The sequence below is a fragment of the Muscardinus avellanarius genome, assembly GCF_963383645.1.
Source record: "Muscardinus avellanarius genome assembly, chromosome: 5".
NCBI lineage: Eukaryota > Metazoa > Chordata > Mammalia > Rodentia > Gliridae > Muscardinus > Muscardinus avellanarius.
In genome coordinates, this window is record NC_137790.1 from 90,595,113 (window position 1) to 90,615,503 (window position 20,391).

Below are 20,391 nucleotides of genomic sequence, written 5' to 3' on the forward strand. Positions count from 1 at the left end.
TACATCACATTGGAATACAAGACTTGAGAGGATATACAAGCACACATCATCCAATTAGCCCTCATCCAGTCCCCATTCCATTCCCTCCCCCCTCCCTCGATCCCATGCTTGTTTGGTGATTAACTCTGATACGTATGTTTATGTACCTCCTGCTTTTTAAAGAGCCGGCCTTTTTTTTTAACTGGAGATTGAACCCAGAGGCATTTTACTCCAGCCCAATTTTTTTTAAATGGGGTCTTGCTCAGTTGCTGAGGTTCTCACTAAATTGCTGAGGCTGTCCTCAAACCTATAATCCTCTGTCTCAGCCTCCCAAGTACTGGTATTACCAGTGTGTGCCATCATGCCCAGCTGAAACTCCATAATTTACTGTTGAGTTACTTCTTCCTCACTTTTTCCATACTGTGTTGCATCTCTACCTACCTAGAGACTCAGGTGTTCCATGGTATCATAGAATCTGAGCAGGGATTCATCCTGACTGTGTCAGCATCCCCACTAGGCCCAACCTCTTTCTAACATGTCGGAAACTGGAATGTCATTTTCTCATACACTGGCCTATTATAGCTTCAGTCAGCTATTAGAAAGGTCTTCCATCAAATAGATCTAAAATATGAGTTCTCTCAAACTTGTACCATAATATTTATTCAGACTAACAGACCTTTGAAGCAACTAGAATTTTTTTTTAAAAAAACCTATTCCATTTATCTCTCATTACTAGGAGTATTAATTGCTTTTTTCTACCTTTTTATAGGGTCTTTTTATTAAGCTCTTTAGTTTCTAGATGCCTTTGAGATGGTTATGTTGAAAACTTAAAGTGTACAAGTATGTCTTAGACGTGTGCTGTGTTCTCATTTTGTTCTTCTACATTAAATGAAAAGAATCTGCCCATGTGGTATTACTGAGCCTGAACTTAACATTTTTAGAATGGAGTGTCCTTCTGCTATCATCTTTCTTTTTAAAATTTTTAACTAGCACAAATAGGAGACTGTGGCCCCTGGACTTTGTCCTGCAGAGGGTGTGTCCCCAAGCCCCCTAGGGGCTAGACAAAAGGACTGAAAGGGGTCCAGTGAACAAAAAGTAGTGAGTAGTGGGTTTGGGTGAGCCAGAGTGTATGGGGTGAGCACTGCACAGTATATACCACCAGAGGATGAGGGTTCAGTTTGCACATATTCTGATTCTCTCAGAGAAGCTGGGCTTTTTTTCATAGGAAATTTTCTGAGATATAAGTGAATGTATCTGAGGTAAATTTAAAACAATAGAAGAACAAGGAGAATACATTTGAACTGCCAGTTTAGGACCTGCAGTTTGTTTCCTTTTGGAAGGTATTTTTTGTAGACTTGATATTTGTAAATTTGTTGTTGAACTTTATATTTTTTCTAGATCAGTTCTCTCCATTTTCACTCAGCAGTGGAAGAAGGCTGAATATGTGTTACACCAGAAACATGACTTTTAAAGACGGTACAAAAAGTAAGTAATATTTTGTTTTGTTAAAAGAGAAATATGAGTCATGAAAATATATCACATTAAACTGATAAAAACAATTCAGCCTGGTCATGACCAGTCAAGAATAGTTTTATAAATGCCTCACTCAAACATTAGTAGGGAATATACCTAAATTAGAATTAATTGGTTCCAAGTGGTAGAATTAATGGTATTTATTTTTTACTGAAATATTCTAAAAATATGTCAGTAATATACATATTTATATTTGCTATAATATTTATTATATATTTCTATATATCAAAATAACCAATATATACCAAATATACCATGCTATATAATAATATATACATATATATTTGTGTATATATGTGTGTGAATGTATATGTGTATGTGTGTGTGTGTGTGTGTGTGTGTGTGTGTGTGTGTGTGTATATATCAAAACAACCAAAATATACCAAAATTTTAGCAAGGTTATCATAGGGTAGTAAAATTTGAGGCAATTTCTGTTTTCCCAGTTCTTTGTCCTTGTTTTCCCTTGCTTTCAGTTTTTCTGCAGTGAGAGTATATTACTTTTAAATAAGAAAAGCAAACATCCAAAACTATGTCAGAAAGGGAGAATTACCATTGCTTAGGCAATGTTTCACATGGAAGTGGGTCGCTAAAGAGCTATACTTTACTGCAGGCCTTATCTAACATGTAAGTTCTTGTCTATACAACAGGGGGAATCATTTTTTTTGAGGTACTGGGGATGGAACCCAGGGGCATTCTACCTCTGAGCTACACCCCCCAGCCCTATTCTTTATTCTTTATTTTTGAAACAGGGTCTCACTGAGTTGCAAAGGACCTTGCTAAGTAGGTGAAGCTGTCTTTGAACTTTCGACCTCCTGTCTCTGCCTCCAAAATGCTGGGATTACAAGCGTGTGCCACCATGCCCAGCCAGGGAGTCACTTTTATACCCACCTATGGATGATAAAACTGAGAAATGGAGGGTGAAGGAACTTACTCAAGGCCAGTAGATGGTAGAGCATTGTTGATACCCACTCTTCTTGGCACCAAATCCCATCCTATTTCTACCACTTTTCCAGTGGAATATTGATTTCTTATTGCAAACTCATTTGAGCAGGCTCAAGGAAGGGACTGATTTAACTGAAGTCAGAAGAGGTTGACACCGAAGCCAGAAGATAGTTTATAAATTTATACCTGGAGTAGTGTACCAGCGGGACTAGACTGCTATGATAGCTGGTGACTCTATCCCTTCTGACCCAGGACAGTTTGCATGGGGAGTCAGATAGGTGCAGACAGAGGTAAGAGTGCTGGATTGCTTTGAATGTGAGGCACCCTTGAACTGTGACAGCCTCGTTACAAAAATGTGCCTACCAGATTGAGCAAATCCTCTTGCCAGCTGATCACTGCATGCTCTGAAGAGAGTAGGATCTTTTCAACGTCAGTTTTCTAGATAACAACTCACCTAGTAACTACTTGTTTTGTCGTGGTGAACCTAGATGGTCCTTACCTTAAGGTGTATCTCCAAGCCTTCACAAAGGTTACAAGCATCTTTTACATGGTAGCATTGTGTACATAGTTACCCTGTCTACTTTATGCTGGTTTATTTACTCATTTCATCCAAAAAAGCAGCCTCACAAACCTAGGAATATCTTACTCTCGATTCCTCTATGACGAATATTAGTATCAGAAGCAATAAAGTTTTAAGTGGCCTCTTCAGCCTAAATTAAACAGAAGAATTACACATGTCATTGTAATTCAGATGAGCCCACTGTGTTATCTGGCATGGATCTTCATTTAGGTATGGAGCAATGTTTTGAATTATGCTGAATTTTTTGGAATTAAAAAAGGTTTAATTTGGAAATAAATAGTTGAAAAGCCAACATGATTACTGTTTACTCTACCCTTATGCTGTTACTCTACAAAAATTATCCTGGTCTGAGGCCAGGTGTGGTGGCGCACGCTTGTAATCCCGGTGCCTGGGAGGCAGAGACAGGAGGATCGCGCAGGTTCGAAGCCAGCTGTGCTGGCTTAAGAGACCCTGTTTCCAAATAAAAAGTATAAAATAGGTCTGGGAGTTTAGCCCGGAGGTAAAAGGGCTTCCAGGAACCCCAGTACCACCAAAATTATATATATATATATATATATATATATATATATATATATATATGTATATGTATATGTATATGTATATGTATATGTATATGTATATGTATATGTATATGTATATATATATACATATCCTGGTCTGAATGCAATAGCTATAGAAATGTTCTAGTGAGTCTCTGAAAGATGCTCACCAGCAGTGACCATGTTTGAATGAGTGAGTACATTAAACAGAAGCCTTAGGGCCTTGAAGCATTTATCATTCCAAAGTAGAACCAACAAGTACTATATCAGAGGCTTGAAACCTGGTACTGTTCCCTGACTGTCAATGATCATAACAGCTAAGACCTGTTGAGTATTTGGTGTATGTCAGGTGCTGTGTTAAACACCTGCCAAAGATGATTTCATTTGCATTTTCAGAACAGGCCCGTGAGATCAACTTTATAAAATGTAGGGTGGGGAATTTTTATACAAAGTTTTTGATATAATAGTTGAGTGATATAGAGAAGGGTCGGAGAAAAGGTATTAGTCCTGCTTTGTTCTGTCAAGAAATTTACGATTTGGAACCGAGTGTTGTGGTGCACATTTGTAATCCCAGTACCTGGTAGGCTAAGACAGGAGGATCACAGGTTCACAGCCAGTCTCAGCTACTCAGTGAGGCCCTCCACAACATAGTGAGTCCCTCTTTCAAAATAAAGAATAAAAAATAGGGCTTAGGGTGTAGCCCAGATGTAGAAGGACCCTGGAGTCAATCCCCAATACAATACAAAAAAAAATTACAATTTGGAAGTATGTGTCTTAGGAAGATGGCTGGTGTAGTGGTTAATAATGTAGGTCCTGGAGTTTAGTATTTGACTTTTGTGAACATTTTTATTTTTGTATAGTTTTTTTGTTTGTTTTGTTTTTATTAATAACTGATGCAGAGAAAACTCACTCTACGCCGGGTGTGGTGACTCACGCATATAATCCCCACGCTTGGGAGGCTGAGACAGGAGGATCGCGCAGGTTCAAAGCCAGCCTCAGCTACTTAGGCTCTCAGCAACTTTAATGAGATCCTATTTCCAAATAAAATATAAAATAGGTCTGGGAGTGTAGCCTGGAGGTAGAAAGCCCCTGGGTTCCAACCAAGAAAGAAAGAAAGAAAGAAAGAAAGAAAGAAAGAAAGAAAGAAAGAAAGAAAGAAAGAAAGAAAGGAAGGAAGGAAGGAAGGAAGGAAGGAAGGAAGGAAGGAAGGAAGGAAGGAAGGAAGGATCACTCTATCATGAATCAGGATGAGGAGAGAATCATAGTGGTGTTATATATGCAGATGTGTAAATGTTGAGAGGAGGGGGCATCCATCCCGCCTAGTCAGACTTCCTGGGGACAGGAGACAGCGAGCATGATGTGAACAGGTGTGGGGTCTTGAGGTGGTGGCTGGGGACAGCGGCACAGTGAAGGAGGAGCCCTGAGCACAGTGGGGAGTAGTCGTCCATTTGGTTGGGGCAGAGGGCTCTGTGTGTGGAAGGTAGCGAGTAAGGCTGAGAGTTCGGGGCCTTCAGCACCAGGCCAAGTATTTCTAGTGTAGTGGGGCCGGGTTGAGACAGAAAGCAGGAAGACCCTGGAGGAGCGCAGGGCCAGCCAGTCCTGAGACAGATGTTTAGAATGGAAAGGAAGAGATGCAGAAGCTGGATATGAAAAGCAAAGGAGGATGAGTCAAGGACGACAGGTCTGAGGTCCAGGCAACCAGGAGAACAGCGGTGCCAGTCCTGGAGCTCACGTCAGGATCCAGCATGTTCATATTAAGGTGCCAGTGCAGTACCCAGTTGTGATGACTAATCAGCATTCTAGAGAAGGACGGTCAGGGCTAGAACCTGATTTGAGCTAGCAGCATCAAAATGATGATCAACGTGTCAGGTTGGGCAAACTCTGCCCCATAAAACTTTAAACAAAATTTTTGTCGCTAAGGATGAAACCCATGACTTCATACATGCTAAGCACATGCTTGACCACTGAGCAACACACTTAGACTCCCACAAAAATTTTTATTTCCAACTCCTAGGATGGTCTTCATCTAATTCTGTATTTATGTAATAACACAAATAATTTCTTATATTTGTATATGCTGCTGCTGTTTATAAAGCACTCTCCCATGTATTGGATCATTGGTCTGTTCTTATACCCATTTCATGGCTCAGAAAATAAAGGCTCAGAAATTCAGTGACTTAATCAAGATCACAGAGATTATCAGGTGGCAGATTTGGGTATTAAACCAGAACTTCCTTTTTATTGATTTTTTTTTTTGTATTTTCTTTTTTTTTTTTTTTTTTGGTGGTACTGGGGTTCCTGGAAGCCCTTCTACCTCCGGGCTACACTCCCAGACCTATTTTTACATTTTTTTATTTGGAAATAGGGTCTCCTTAAGCCAGCACACGCGGCTGGCTTCGAACCTGCGTGATCCTCCTGTCTCTGCCTCCCAAGTGCGGGGATTACAAGCATGCGCCACCACGCCCGGCTTGTATTTTCTTATGTAATTCTGTAGCCTATTTGTTCAAAGAAAAATAGCTAAAATGTTCTATAATCTTAAAGTACCTAAAACTTTATTTTTAATAAGTTTGTGATTTAACTTTATTCAAACCTGCCTGGCAGGTGCTTTTCTAAGAAAAAGCTTTTTTTTTTCCAGGAAGTTAAAAGATGATTTTTTTGAATAGCTATTTAAGATTGAAAGTGACAGACAAATGAAACTGTTATGTGAGATTATCATTTTTAATTTTGGATAAATTGCTATAATACTAGATGTCAACCACTAAGCCAAGCATGGGAAGGAGTGATGGGGAGGGAACGGGGTGGGGATCAGGTGGGGGTTGACTGGCGATGTGTGCATGTAAGTCTACAAAAGTTTTTTTTGTGTCCCACTATGATGTATGAATACAGTGCACCAATAAAAATTTTTAAAAAAAGATTGAAAGTGAGATTTTTGGCAACTCAGTTATTGAATAAATGAATATCTTCTAATTTTTCTTTAATGTTTTTCCTTTTTCACAAAGATGTAGCTATAGCTGTAACATATAACCATGATGGATCATATACCATGCAGGTAAGTCTTATTAAGTTTTTATTGTGTGGTGGTTCAGACCTACATCTGATAGTTGTCATAATGAATAATTCTTTTTTTCACTCTCCAGTGTCTCTTAAACCCTTGACTGCTGTTATTATAGTTAGGAAAATGTTATGTGCTTTTATTTCAGACAAATTTGGAGGAGGAATTATCCCACATGTACTTTTTAATTAATTGTTTACTCAGTTTGGTTATTGTTTCCATAAGAATAAAAGCTTGGAAAAATTAATAGCCTCAAATCGGATACTTAAGAATCCTAAAATGTGTGTATATACTTACATCAAAGTAACAGCCCTCAATTTTGTGGTCTCAACCTTGTAAATTTTTAATACATGGCATACAATTTACCATTTTAATAATTTTTCTCAAATGATTGAGAAAATGGCATTAAACTCATTAACATGGTTGTGTGACTATCACCACCATCCAACTCTAGAGCTTTTTATCTTGCAAACTGTACCCATTAAGCAATATTAACTCCATTCCCGCTTTCCCACAGCCCAAGAACCACATTTTATATTTGCTATATATGCTGTATTTACTTATTTTTAAGGTGCTGGGGATCACAGCCAGGGGCTCATGCCCTTAGACACCATCCTACCACTGAGTTACATCCTCAGCCCTTTTATGTTTTTATTTTGAGACAGGGTCTTCCTAAGTTATCAAGTCTAGCCTTGAATTTAAAACCCTCTGCCTCATCCTCTAGAATAGCTGGGATTATAAGCCTGTGCTACCATACTCTACTAGTAATTCTATTTTTAATTTTTTTGAGAAACAACCATATTAGTTGGACTTGGTAGTGTATGCCTGTTATCCCAGTACTTGGGAGGCTGAAAGGAGGATCATAGGCTTAAGGCCAGCCTCAGCAACTTAGAGGCAGACCCTCAGCAACTTAGCGAGACCCTGCTTCCAAGTAAAAAGTAAAATAGGGCTGGGGGTAGGACACTCCTGGGTTCATATCAAGAAACACACACACACACACACACACACACACACACACACACACACACACTATTTTCTGTAGCAACTGTGCCATTTTGCATTCTGACCAGCAGAGCACAAGGATTCGGACTTCTTCACACTGGTCACTACTTGTTACTTCCTGTTTTGTTATTACTGATTATTTTTTGTTTGTTTTTTGTTTTTGTAGTACTAGGGATTAAAACAGGGGCATTTTACCTTTGAGCTACACCCCAACCCTATTTTCTTTTCTTTATTTTGAAAGAAGGTCTCGCTAAGTTACAGAGGGCCTTAGTAAGTAGCTGAGGCTATCCTCGAACCTGTGATCCTCCTGTCTCAGCCTCTCAACTATTGAGATTAAAAGCATGCGCCATCACACCCAGCCTGGTTGTGTTTTTAATAATAGCAATCCTAGTGGTTATAAAGTGTCCTTTCATTTTGAGTTTGATCTGTCTTTTCATTACGACTAAGGATGTTGAGGTATTTTTTGTTTTTTGTTTGTTTGTTTTTGCAGTGCTGGGATCAAACCCAGGGCCTCATACATACTAGACAATTCTTCTACCACTGAGCTGTATTCCCAGTCTGAGTTTATGGGCCATTTGTATTTCATTTGGAGAGAAATGTCTATTTAAGACTTTTACTTATATTTAAATCCAGTTATTTTGCTATTGCTGTTGTGTTGCAGAAAAAACTGAGAAAATTGTAAAACCTATGATTATGCAGGTACATATTTTCACATATCCAGTAGCTTCTGGAAAATTCCACCATGTACTCATGAGAGAATGAGGATAAAAAATGGCAAATAATATCTTGGTCTTATGAAAATAGTCTTTGACTTCATGGATCCCTAAATGGGTGTTGGGAGCCTCAAGGAATCTCAGGTCACGGTTTAGAACCTCCAATGGAAAGTTTATGATAGCCTTCAATTAAAAGAAGTGCATTACACTGGCAATGAAATACCAATAAAGAATTCAACCAAATTCCTATAGCAAGGTATAAACTCAGGGATAGATATATCATTTTTAATATGAACCAAAAGATTTCAAATCCTGCACAATGGATCCATCAGTGACATGTGTTAAACTTCCCAACACTTTGAGACACATTGATTTGTGTTCTCTGAGATTCGAGCATTAGTATGTGAGGGCTGTAATTCATATTGGTGCCTCTGGTTGGGGGGATCCTTTTTGTTCCTTGTAAAGTAAATGACCAATTTGTTCTAATAGTTCATGGAACTAAATTCATAAATTGAGAATGTACTTTTGTGAAACTTTAAACAAAACTGTTTCTAATCCAACCTTTCTGGCCTGAGAATTTCACAAACATTCAGATGGTTGTTTTAGTAAGTTACAAAACAGAATAAAATGTCACATTTAACTTAGGATAGATGAGAATCAATGTGTAAATACTGCCGTGTGACCTATTTCACCTTAGCCTCCATAATACATCTGATAAGAACAGCCACAAGACTTCTAAACTAACATCATGGGGATTGAATTGAAAAATACAGAGAAGATGGAAGTGAATTTTTTTGTACAAAGGAATTTTTTTCCAGTGTGTATGTGAGAAAATACTCTTTAAAATGGGACGTTTTCATGTCCTTTTGTCAACTTCTTTGAAACATTAATTTAAAAATCTCTTATATAGAGTGAGAAAATTATGGCCAATCTAAATCACAACCAAACTTCCCAATTCTTTGAGACACATTGATTTGTGTTCTCTGAGATTTAGGAGATTTAAGTTTAGGAGCTGGATCTACATGTCGAGATCAAAGAAGAATCATCTAATTATGTAACTGGCTTTTTTCATTACTGGCATTGGTATAGGAAAGCTAAGTTTCTTTGAACCCAGGTACTCAGAAATTAATATTAATGTATAATATACACAGATTTGATTTATATAAATAAACAATTTATATAAGCAATATAAACAATTTTACTTAATTTGGTTTGTATTTTTATTTCACATTTTTGCTGTTCTTTCTGTTCTTAAGTGAATGTTTATCTCTAGCATTATGTTTTATATAACCAATTTTTTTTCTTTTAGTTATCATTTCTATCTAAAGTACTTTGGCTAGGAGCTTGGGGGAAGCTCCTACTTTTTAGAAAATAAATCTTACATGTTACCCTCTAAAACTACTAACAGTGAAGATTGGTCCTAATTATATTAATTCTGTAGGAATGTTTATTTATTTTAAAGATTGTACTTTTCTCTCTTTTTTCAGATTGAAGATAAAACTTTCCAAGTCCTTGGTGATCTCTACAGTGAGGGAGACTGTACTTACCTGAAATGTTCTGTGGATGGAGTTGTTACTAAATCCAAGCTGATTATCCTGAAAAACACTATTTACCTATTTTCCATGGTAATGTCTTTTTTTTTTTTTATCATTTCACACTTAGGGCTTGGGAGAGAATTGCTTGACCACAGGCACTTCACAGGGAAATTAGAAGGGTCCTGCCTCCTGCGGCCACACTGTGATGGCTTTTCCGTGTCCCTCTCTGCATGGTGTCTCCTTGCCACGTTCTTGCCTTGGTTCCTTTTGTTCACTCGGGTTGTCACTGTTAGACACATAAGCATGCTCCCCCGTGAATTCTGAAATACAGCTTAACTAAACTCTCCTTGTTGGGGCCTCTCCCAGGCCAGTGGGCCATGACCTCTAGGGCTTTCATCCCAGCACACCTTCCTCTGGGGCCTTGGACAGTAGGAAGGCGGATGGCGTCAGTGGTAGTCTCTGGCAATCACAGGACAGCCAAGGCTGCACATGATCTTGGTTAGGAGCTTGCTGCCCAGTGAGTCCTTACCCTTCTGTCTGGGCAGAAGGAGAATGGCTTCTCAGGTATAACGTGGCCTTTTTTAGTCTCCTCACATTTGGGAAACCTCTTAAAGATCACAGCCCTTCATGATGAGGTGGTTTTAGTATTGTAATCATTAAACTTGCATGTGTGGAATCAAGAATGATCCTACTCTGCCAGGCTTTCCTTCTCACCGTTGACCGTGCTGTAACAATATAATGGTAGAGGAAGGTTATGGAGTAGTGAAGAGCACAGGTTTTGGAAGGTGAGGATACTTTGGTTCAAATCCTGGCCCTGCCTCTTAGCAGCTCTATGACCTGGCACAGTTGAACTCTCTGGGCTTCAGTTCCCCCACCTATAAATAGGAATAATAACAGTACCTGCTTCATAGAGTTGTAGTGGTTAATGACATAATTCATCTAAATGTTAAGTTCCTGACATAGGTGAAACACTCAATAGTGAGGGTGCTACTAAAATTAGCTTCCAGACACTGGCTGGCTGTTACTCCAATTATATGCTTTAGTTCTTTAATCTCCTGATGAGGCGTGTATAAATTTCCCTTTAAAATGGGAAACCAAGATGGAGAGAGGTTTAGTAATTTGTTCAAAGTCACAAAGCTAGATTAGAATTTTGGTATCAGTGAAGACTAATAGTTAGCAAATTGCTTGTAAATCTCATCATTACTGCAGGTTTATTAGTGAAAATACAGTGATTAGATCTCAATTCATTTCCATTTTGTTTTCTTTATATAGGAAGGAAGCACTGAGATTGGCATTCCAGTACCCAAATATTTGTCTTCAGTGAGCTCAGAAGGAACTCATGGAGGAGCCACAGCTCCTATGACTGGAACCATTGAAAAGGTAGCCATCTGTGTCAGTAGAATATTGGCCAGTAAGGCCTAGTCAGTGTCTTTGTTGAATTTTGTCATATATATCCTTTTCTCTCTCTAAATCTTAGCAGAAAAAACTAAGGTGCATGCTTGTAATCCCAGTACCTGGGAGACTGAGACAGGAGGATTGAGGGTTCAGAGCCAGCCTCAGGAACTAAGTAAAACTAGAGAACCTTGTTTAAAAAAAAAAAATAAAGCCGGGCGTGGTGGCTCACGCTTATAATCCCAACATTCGGGAGGCTGAGACAGGAGGCTCGCGGTTCGCGGACAGCCTCAGCTACTTAATGAGGCCTCTGCAACTCAGTGAGACCCTGTTTCAAAATAAAAAATAAAAAATAGGGGAGAGGGTATAGCTTGGAGGTTGAATGCCCCTGGGTTCCATCCCCAGACCTGCAAAAAAGAAATAAAAAAAATTAAAATAAAATAAAATATAAGCCAGGTGTGATGGTGCATGCTTATAATCCTGGTACTTAGGAGGCTGAGACAAGAGGATCACAGGTTCACGGTCAGCCTCAGCTCCTTAATGAGCCTCTCTGCAACTCAGTGAGTCCTTATTTCAAAAAAAAGAATGAAAAATATAACTGGGTGTGTAGGTCGGAGGAAGGATGCCCCTGGGTTCAATCCCCAGCACCACAATAAATATATAAAATGGGGCTCGGGTTGCAGCTGGGAGGTAGAATGCCTGAGTTCAGTCCACAGTTACACACACACACACACATACACACACACACACATACACACAAACACACACGAAACTAAGGTTCAGATTCTATGTTTCAATCTTCATTAAAAAATATTTATTTAATTTATAGTAAAGACGGCTGTTTGTTTTGTTTGTTTTTGGTGTTGGGACTTGAACTTAGGAACCTGTGCATACTAAGCATCTGCTCTACCACTGAGATTTTGGTACTAGGAATTGAACCCAGGGACATTCTTCCTCTGAGTTATTTTATTTTTTATTTTTATATTTTATTTTAAAATAAGGTCTCCCTGAGGAGGCCTTCACTAAGTTGCTGAGGCTGGCTGCAAACCTGTCTCAGCCTCCCAGATACTGGGATTATAGGTGTGTGCCACCACACCTGGCTCAAGACTTCTTGGGCTCAGGGCCTTGAATTCAATTCCTGAATTCAACCAAAAACAAAAAAGGGAAAAATAATTCAAATTGCCTTATGATTGAAATGGAGCATCCAGCTGGGCGTGGTGGCACACACTTGTAATCCCAGCATTTGGGAGACTGAGACAGGAGGATCACAGTTTGCGGACAGCCTCAGCTACTTAGTGAGGCCCTTTGCAACTGAGACCCTGTTTCAAAATAAAGAATATAAAAATAGGGCTGGGGTATAGCTCAGAGGTAGAATGTCCCTGGGTTCCATCTCCAGTACCACAAAAAAAAAAAAAGAAAAGAAGAAAAAAGAAAAAGAAATGGACCATTCACCAAGCACTATCCAAAAAAGCAGGTTTTTGTTTTGTTTTGTTTTGTTTTGTTTTGTTTTTATGCTAGTGGGGTTAGAACCCAGAGGCCTTCTACCTTTGGGCTATTTCTATTTTTTATTTGGAAACAGAATCTCACTAAGTTGCTGAGAGCTTCACTAAGTTGCTGAGGCTGGCCTCAAATCTGTGATCCTCCTGTCTTAGCCTTCCAAGTACTGGGATTACAGGTGTGCACTACCATGCCCGGCTTAATGTTAAATTTAATAGTAAATACTATTGTCATTCAATAATACATTTGCTCTAATGTACATAATTGTATCTGTTTTAATATAAATTTCAAAGGTGAGTGTTGGTAAAGGACAATGTGGTTTGATGTTGAACACGCGATGTATTCAGCATCAAGATCTATACTGTCTTAGTTCATTTGGACTGCTATAAGAATGCCGAAGACTGGGGGTTCACAAGCCGCTGACATTTATTCCTCACAGTTCTGGAGCCTGGGAAGTCCAAGATAGACATACCAGCACATGTGGTGTCTGTTGAGAGTCTGCTTCCTGGGTCATAAACAGAGCATCTTCTCACTGTGTCCTCACATGATAGAAGGGGCATAGCGCCTGCTCTGGCCTCTTTATAGGGCCGTGGTTCCTTCTGGTCACCTCCCAAAGGCCCAACTCAACTACGCTCATCTCAGAGGTCAGGATTTCAATATATACATTTTCAGGGACGTGAATACTCAAACAAAAGGCATGGACTGAAATAACTTCAGTTGGGAGAGCTCAGTCTAGAGCCAGGTGAGCCTTCCCTGATGCATTTAAATCATAAACATTCAGCTGTATGTTCTTGATATCTCCCACCCCAAAAGAAAGAAGGGTGTATGCCATGTGGGTGATTCCATCGGCTGTTCCCCCTGTGAGTATTCGCCTCCATGGGGCTATGAACCAAAACCTGGATCTGCCTTTAGTCTGTTCAGCCTCAGTTCAAGGAGCTAGGGGTGCAGCTCAGAGTAGAATTCCCCTGGGTCCAATCCCCAGTACCCTAACTCCACTGTGTGATGTTTCTAAAAGCTCTCTAGTGACCATGTTAAGGAAAAAGTTAGTGAGACCATATGGAATATCCGAGTTCATTTATACACATAAAAAGGAAATGGAAATACTTTTATGAGGTTGCTGCTAAGTTTCATTCTCTCAAATGAGGATTGTCTACACACTTACCGTACAGGGCCCTAAAGACCTGGAACACTATTCTAGACAACCTCCAAACTAGAACACCAGTCAAGACTCTCATCCCTCCACCCTGTCTACGATAGAGACTACACATATTAGTGCTTCCCTGTTGGCAACGTGTCTCCATTGTTCATTCGTGAAAAAAACAAAAGGATACCCAGACATGTATGTGTAGTCCCTTGACTCAAGCCAGTCTAGCTGTCTTGGGAAGTAGGAACGGGGACCAAGCAGCTCTGGGCCCTGACAGTGGGGCTGGCAATGCCAGGTTGACCAGGACATCTCCAGCCTGCACCAGGACATTTGTCTTTGGCAGATGACACAATCACACAGACACCTACTTCTGCCTGCATGTTTACATGCCAACTGTAGGACCACAAAACACCTCTGTGTTCTTAAACATTAAACCTATCACTCTGAATCTCTAGGTGTTTGTGAAAGCTGGAGACAAAGTCAAAGCTGGAGACTCTCTGATGGTTATGATTGCCATGAAGATGGAGGTATGTGAAATCGCAAGTTCTGTTGCTGCTTAAACCTTGGGAACTATCAGACCTAATTGTTCTTTTGCTCGTTTTGTAAGTGAATGCCATTTTGTTTTATTTTTATGTACTTATATTGGTACTTTGTAGTCTCACATCATAATGTAGTTCAGAGTGTACACAGCACGTGGTGGGCTGCCACTAGCTCCCTCTCCACTCCCTCTTTCCCCACACAGGATATTGAGGTTGTCGTTGGTTGTTTAAATTTTTTTTTTTTTTTTTTTTTGCAGTACCGGGGATTGAACCTAGAGGCATTCTACCTCCAAACTATACCCTATCCCTATTTTTTATTATTTATTTTGAAACCATTCTCACTAAGTTGCAGAGAGCCTCCCTAAGGAGCTGAAGCTGATCGCAAACCTGTGATCTTCATGTCTCAGCCTTACGGCGTGCACCACCCCACCTGGCAGTAGTCACTTTTGTACATAATGTCAGTGAAAGTGTTTCCTTCATTAATTCTCCCTCCCTTCCCCCTAGGCCCCGCATCGCTCCAATGGGGTTTCTTCTCCATTATCTAAAGTCCTGCTTTAAATATTAAGAACTAGGGATTGGCTACGCATTCATTGCAGGAACATAACCAGAGCATCCCTCTTGTAAATACATTTTCATTTTAATGAAAATTCAATTTTATTTCTGTGAAATTGCACCTGTCATTTTCTGATTATGAAATTAACATTAGCTTAGAATCAGGCAGTAACCCAACTGAATGTTAACTGTTTGTATCTTCTGAGGCTGAACTTTGGATGCCAAGCATTAGTATCAAAGTGAAAACCTCAGCCAAATTAAATCATATGTTAAGCTTTTTTGATCCTTGGAAATTGCAGATGAGTGGTCCTCAGCCCTAGCCAAATATCACATTCACCTGGGAAGATTTTCAAATCAACTTCCTTAGACAAGTTGAATAGGGATCTCCAGGAGTAAAGCCTAGGTGGGAGGCAGTCCCTTTCTTTGTATGTTTTACAGTGCTAGGATGGCACCCAGGGTTCAGACCCTGCCAGGTAAAACGCTTCACCACCAATTTATATCCCTAGCCCTAGTACTTTGTAAAAGTTTCCAGGTGAAATTTTAATGTGAAGCTGGTGTTGAGAACTCCTAATTAGACCACAGCTTCCCAGTCATGTCCGTGAAGGGGATACTGGTTGTCTAAGTATCAATTCCTCTCACCTATAAAAATGTCACCATTTTCTCTGTGTATTGCCGTGCATTTTTAAAAAAGAAGAAGAAACCAGGCGTAGTGGCGCACACTTGTAATCTCAGCATTCGGGAGGCTGAGACAAGAGGATCGCAGTACAAGGAGAGCCTCAGCTACTTAGTGAGGCCCTTTGCAACTCAGTGAGACCCGGTTTCAAAATAAAAAATAAAAAATGGGGCTAGGGGTGTAGCTCAGAGATAGAATGCCCCTGAGTTCCATCCCCAGTACCGCAAAAAAAAAAAGAAAAAAGAAAAAGAAAAGAAAGAAAGAAGAGAAAAAGAAGAAGAAAAAAAATGGGGATGCACTGATCCACACGACATCAAAACATTCATTACTTTGTCTGGCTTCCTTGACTTGGTATATGCTCAGTCCTCATTAGTACTGCAGCCATTGTTTGTCCTGTCTTATGTCTCGGCAGCATACAATAAAGGCTCCAAAGGATGGCACGATAAAGAAAGTGCTCTACAGAGAAGGTTCTCAGGCCAACAGACACGCTTCTTTAGTGGAGTTTGAGGAGGAAGAATCTGACAAAAGTGAATCAGAATAAACCCCATCAAAGAAATGGCTAACCAAGCAGTATCTTTTCTGTGCCAAAAAGAGAAAGTGCCTCGCTTTTCTCCAGGAATCAAAAACAGCAGTTGCACTAAGTAGATGATTGTGTGTTTGTGCTAAAGCCCTTTCATGCTTCAAAATCATGCACTTGGGTCACAAATATGATAAATTATGTCACAAGATTTTATACTAATAAAATGAAATTCTACTTTTTTCCTTGGAAGCCACTATTCTTTGTGTCTGTCTCAAATTTTATACATTCTAGTATCTTTTAGGAAGGGGGGTAGCAACTTGATCGAAAGAGAATGATTGGAAAAGAAAAGGTCGCTTAATTAAATGAACTGCTTTCCAGTTCATTTAATTTTAGTTTTAATTTTAATTTTACAGTCATAATGAAAATAGAGAGTAACATATTTTAGAGACAGATGTCATAAAGCTAAACTCAACCAAGGCTTTGTTTTGCAAAGAGTTACTTATTAGGCAGTTTGAGGCATGAATTTAGTTTCTGGTCCTTGTGATTAGAAAGTTTCTATCTAGACTGTCTCTGCCTATATGGCACTATACTTTCTAAGCTTGTAAATAAAAAGTGTGCATACTATGCTAGAACATAACACTTATTAATACTTAATTTGAATACATTTTCAAATACAATTATGAGCCGGGCGTGGTGGTGCACGCTTGTAATCTCACACTTGGGAAGTAGAGACAGGAGGATCGCGCGGGTTCGAAGCCAGCCTCACTGGCTTATGAGACCCTGTTTCCCAATAAAAGTATAAAATAGGTCCAGGAGTGTAGCCTGGAGGTGGAAGGGTTTCCAAGAACCCCAGTACCACCAAAAATTTTTTAAAAATTAAAAATTAAAATATAATTTTGGCTGGACATGGGGGCACACACTTGTAATCCTAGTACTAGGGAGGCTGAGACAGGAAGGTCACAGGTTTGTGGCCTGCCTCAACTACTTAGTGATGCCCTCTGCAATTTAGTGAGACCCTGTTCCAATAAATAATAAAATAGAGCTAGGAGTGTAGCTCAGAGGTAGAATGCCCCTGGGTTCAATCCCCAGTACAGAAAAAAAAAGAAAGAAAGAAAAAGAAAATATAATTTTACAGAAAGTGGGTGAGAGTAGAAATCCAGAGTGTTGCATGCTTTTTTAGAGTCTTTATTGCAAAATAAAAGAGAAAGTTTCCATTTTATTTCTTTCCTTTTGTCTAGATTTTATGTTACTATCACAAACATGTGGGGCCCTCTGCATTTTTATATATTCTTTGACATGGTAAATATCTATTCCATGGCTTTCTTGCTGAATACATAAGACCATGTTAAATGTTGTGGAGAATATAAAGAAATACAAAGATAATCTCTGTCCTTTAAGATGCCTATAATTTAATTGGAAAATAAAACATAATCATCTCAGAAGCTATATTATGTGAGAAGACACGCACTCCAAAATGAACCCACCTCCTGTCTGCCAAGGAAGCGAGCCCATCTGCAAGGCAGTGGGGAGAAGCACAGGCTACTAAAACTGGAAATGCTGAGTTCTCAAATAAATCTGATTCCACAGCTGAGTTAAGAGTGTCCATTTCTCAAGTAAGGCAACCTGAAACTCAGAATGGCCAAGACACGGGTGGAGGTGAGGGTTACTGCCATGCTGGTGCAGAGTAGGCATTTTAGGAGCTGGGGTGAGAGAGAGTTCTGTAGGCGGATGTGAGCAGAGTATAGGGTTCGTAGAGTAGAACCAGGGACAGGAGTGAGGTGTGGAAGTTGTAGATGAGAAATAAGTGGAGGGCTTCCCTCTTGGTAATGAGCAAGGCGTGTTCTGTGCCAGAAAGCAGAGTGGGAGGAGGGCTGTATGAACATGAGGATTTCTTTTGGGGCCAGTGTGTAGCTGACATAGAATGTCAGGCTTGGGGTTTTTTGCTTTTTATTTTTGGTAGAGATTACATTGAATTATGTTTTAGTGGGAAAAGCAGTAACATTTGGGAAAATTTTATCTATTAAAGCCCCTTTGAGGAACACTGACATAATTTCACAAGGTTAGACATTTCCCTATCACACCCCACTTCTAGAAATCCCCACAGTGAGGCTGGGTGTAGTGAGGTAGAGCTCTTGGCTATCATGTGCAAGGCACTGGATTCAATTCTGAACACAACAAAAGAAAGAAAAGGTGTTCATAGCCCCACCATCCATAAAAGCAAAGCACTGGGAACAGGGTTGGCAGGCAAAGGGGTAATTGTGGCTTGGGCACATGTTGGTCACTGTGTAGCAATAAAATAATCGGGTTAATAGCATCACCATGGATGGATCTTGAAATTACAATGCTGAGTGAAATAAGTATGTGCCGGGAAGCACAAGGACCAGCCTCCAAAGTCAGCAACCCGACATGATAGTACAGTGTTTAGCTCCTATAGACCTGTGATAAGGCTATATTCTTTTCAAAATGGAACAAGAAACTCAAAGCAGATGGCAGTTCGGTCTGGGTGTTGTTTTTAGGGACAAGCTCTGGGTGTTAGGCAAGAATGTTGTTTTGAAAAAGGCGTGTACAATGTCTGTTAATGTTCTAGTTGGGCTGAATGGTTGGTTATATTCATTACAGAATTATGCTTCATAACATGTTGCATGTAAACATTTATAATTCAAATGATACTTTTTAGGTATGTTTTAAGATTTCACCTCACATCAGCATACAAACTGGATGGAGGAAGAGAAAACTAAACACTGGGAAACAGCCAGGCATGGTGGTGCACGCTTGTAATCCCCATGCTTGGGCGGCTGAGACAAGAGTATCACACAGGTTCGAAGCCAGCCTCAGCTACTTAGTGAGGCTCTCAGCAACTCAGTGAGCCCCTCACACCAGGGCTTTTCAAGCTATGTTTTTTCAATACTTTTCTGCTTTCTACTTTGTTTGTTTGTTTGTTTGTTTGTTTTGCTGCTGGAAATTAAACAAGGCTTTGGGCATGCAAAGCAGGCACTCTACCACTAAGCTATGCCCAAAGTTTCCTCATTTAAAAAGGAAGAGTCAGGTGCATTGGTGGTACACAGGTATAATCCCAGGACTTAGGAGGCTGAAACAGGAGGACTGCAGGTTTGAGCATAGCCTCAGCAACTTAGCAAGATCCTTTTTCAAAAGAAAAAGTAAAATAGGTCTGGGGTTATAGCTTAGAAGTAGAATAGCTTCAGTTCCCAGCAGCAGAATAATACTAAAATAAAATAAAAAGGGGAAGAGCAGAGCCAGGCATGGTGGCACATGCCTTGTATTCCCAGTAGTTGGGAGGCTGAGACAGAAGGACCACAGTTCAAGGATAGCTTCAGCAATGTAGTGAGGTTCTCAGCAACCCAGCAAGACCTTGTTTCAAATAATAGGGCTGTGTAGCTCTGGAGTAGAATGTCCCTAGGTTCAATCCCTAGTACCACTAAATAAATAAGTGAATAAGGGAAGAGAAAAGGTTCTCTGGTAGAAATTTCTAGTTTGCTGACTTCTTGAAAGAACTTCTTTTTTTTTTTTTTTTTTTTTTGGTACTGGCTTATTGAGCCCAGGGGCATTCTAGCCCCTGAGCTATACCCTAGCTCTTTTTACTTTTGTTTTGAAGCAGGGTTTTACTAGGTTGCTGAGAGTCTGACTAAATTGCTGAGGCTGGCCTCACACCTGTGATCTTCCTGTCTCAGACCCTCCCACACCCCCACATACCCCCAAGTACTCAAAGTACTCAGATTATAGGTGTGGGCCACTGTGCCCAACTAAAGAACATAATTTCTGTCCTTCAGTGGAACAAGGCAGAGCTGTTTCCAAACTGTTGGAAATACGTGTGTAGAAGGCTTTTATTTATTTATTTATTTATTTATTTATAAATAAATAAATATATATTATATAAATAAATAAAATATATATATATATTTATAAATAAATTTATTTTGGTGGTACTGGGAGTGGAACCTAGAGGCTTTCTACCTCCGGGCTATACTCCCAGACCTATTTTTTATATTTTATTTGGAAACAGGGTCTCACTAAGTTGCTGAGGGCCTCACTAAGTAGCTGAAGCTGTCTTCGAACCTGTGCAATCCTCCTATCTCAGCCTCCTAAGCGCTGGGATTACAAGCGTGCGCCACTATGCCCGGCTTGTAGAAGACTTTTAAAGCCAGCTAGTCCAATGATTACATAAATACTAGTGGAACCCA

General features: G+C 39.8%; 1 protein-coding gene across 1 annotated transcript in view; it reads left to right on the top strand.

Annotated features, from left to right (window-relative positions):
* MCCC1 (methylcrotonyl-CoA carboxylase subunit 1) overlaps positions 1-16,213 on the top strand; it is a gene marked incomplete at both ends in the record, with an annotated part of 74,365 nt that extends 58,152 nt beyond the window's left edge. The window contains 6 exons of the mRNA XM_080696734.1: positions 1,378-1,464; positions 6,573-6,622; positions 9,828-9,965; positions 11,148-11,255; positions 14,364-14,435; positions 16,085-16,213. Coding sequence (XP_080552860.1) covers positions 1,378-1,464; positions 6,573-6,622; positions 9,828-9,965; positions 11,148-11,255; positions 14,364-14,435; positions 16,085-16,213 — 584 coding nt within the window. The remainder of the gene's footprint in view (positions 1-1,377; positions 1,465-6,572; positions 6,623-9,827; positions 9,966-11,147; positions 11,256-14,363; positions 14,436-16,084) is intronic.
* Positions 16,214-20,391: the final 4,178 nt, after the last annotated feature.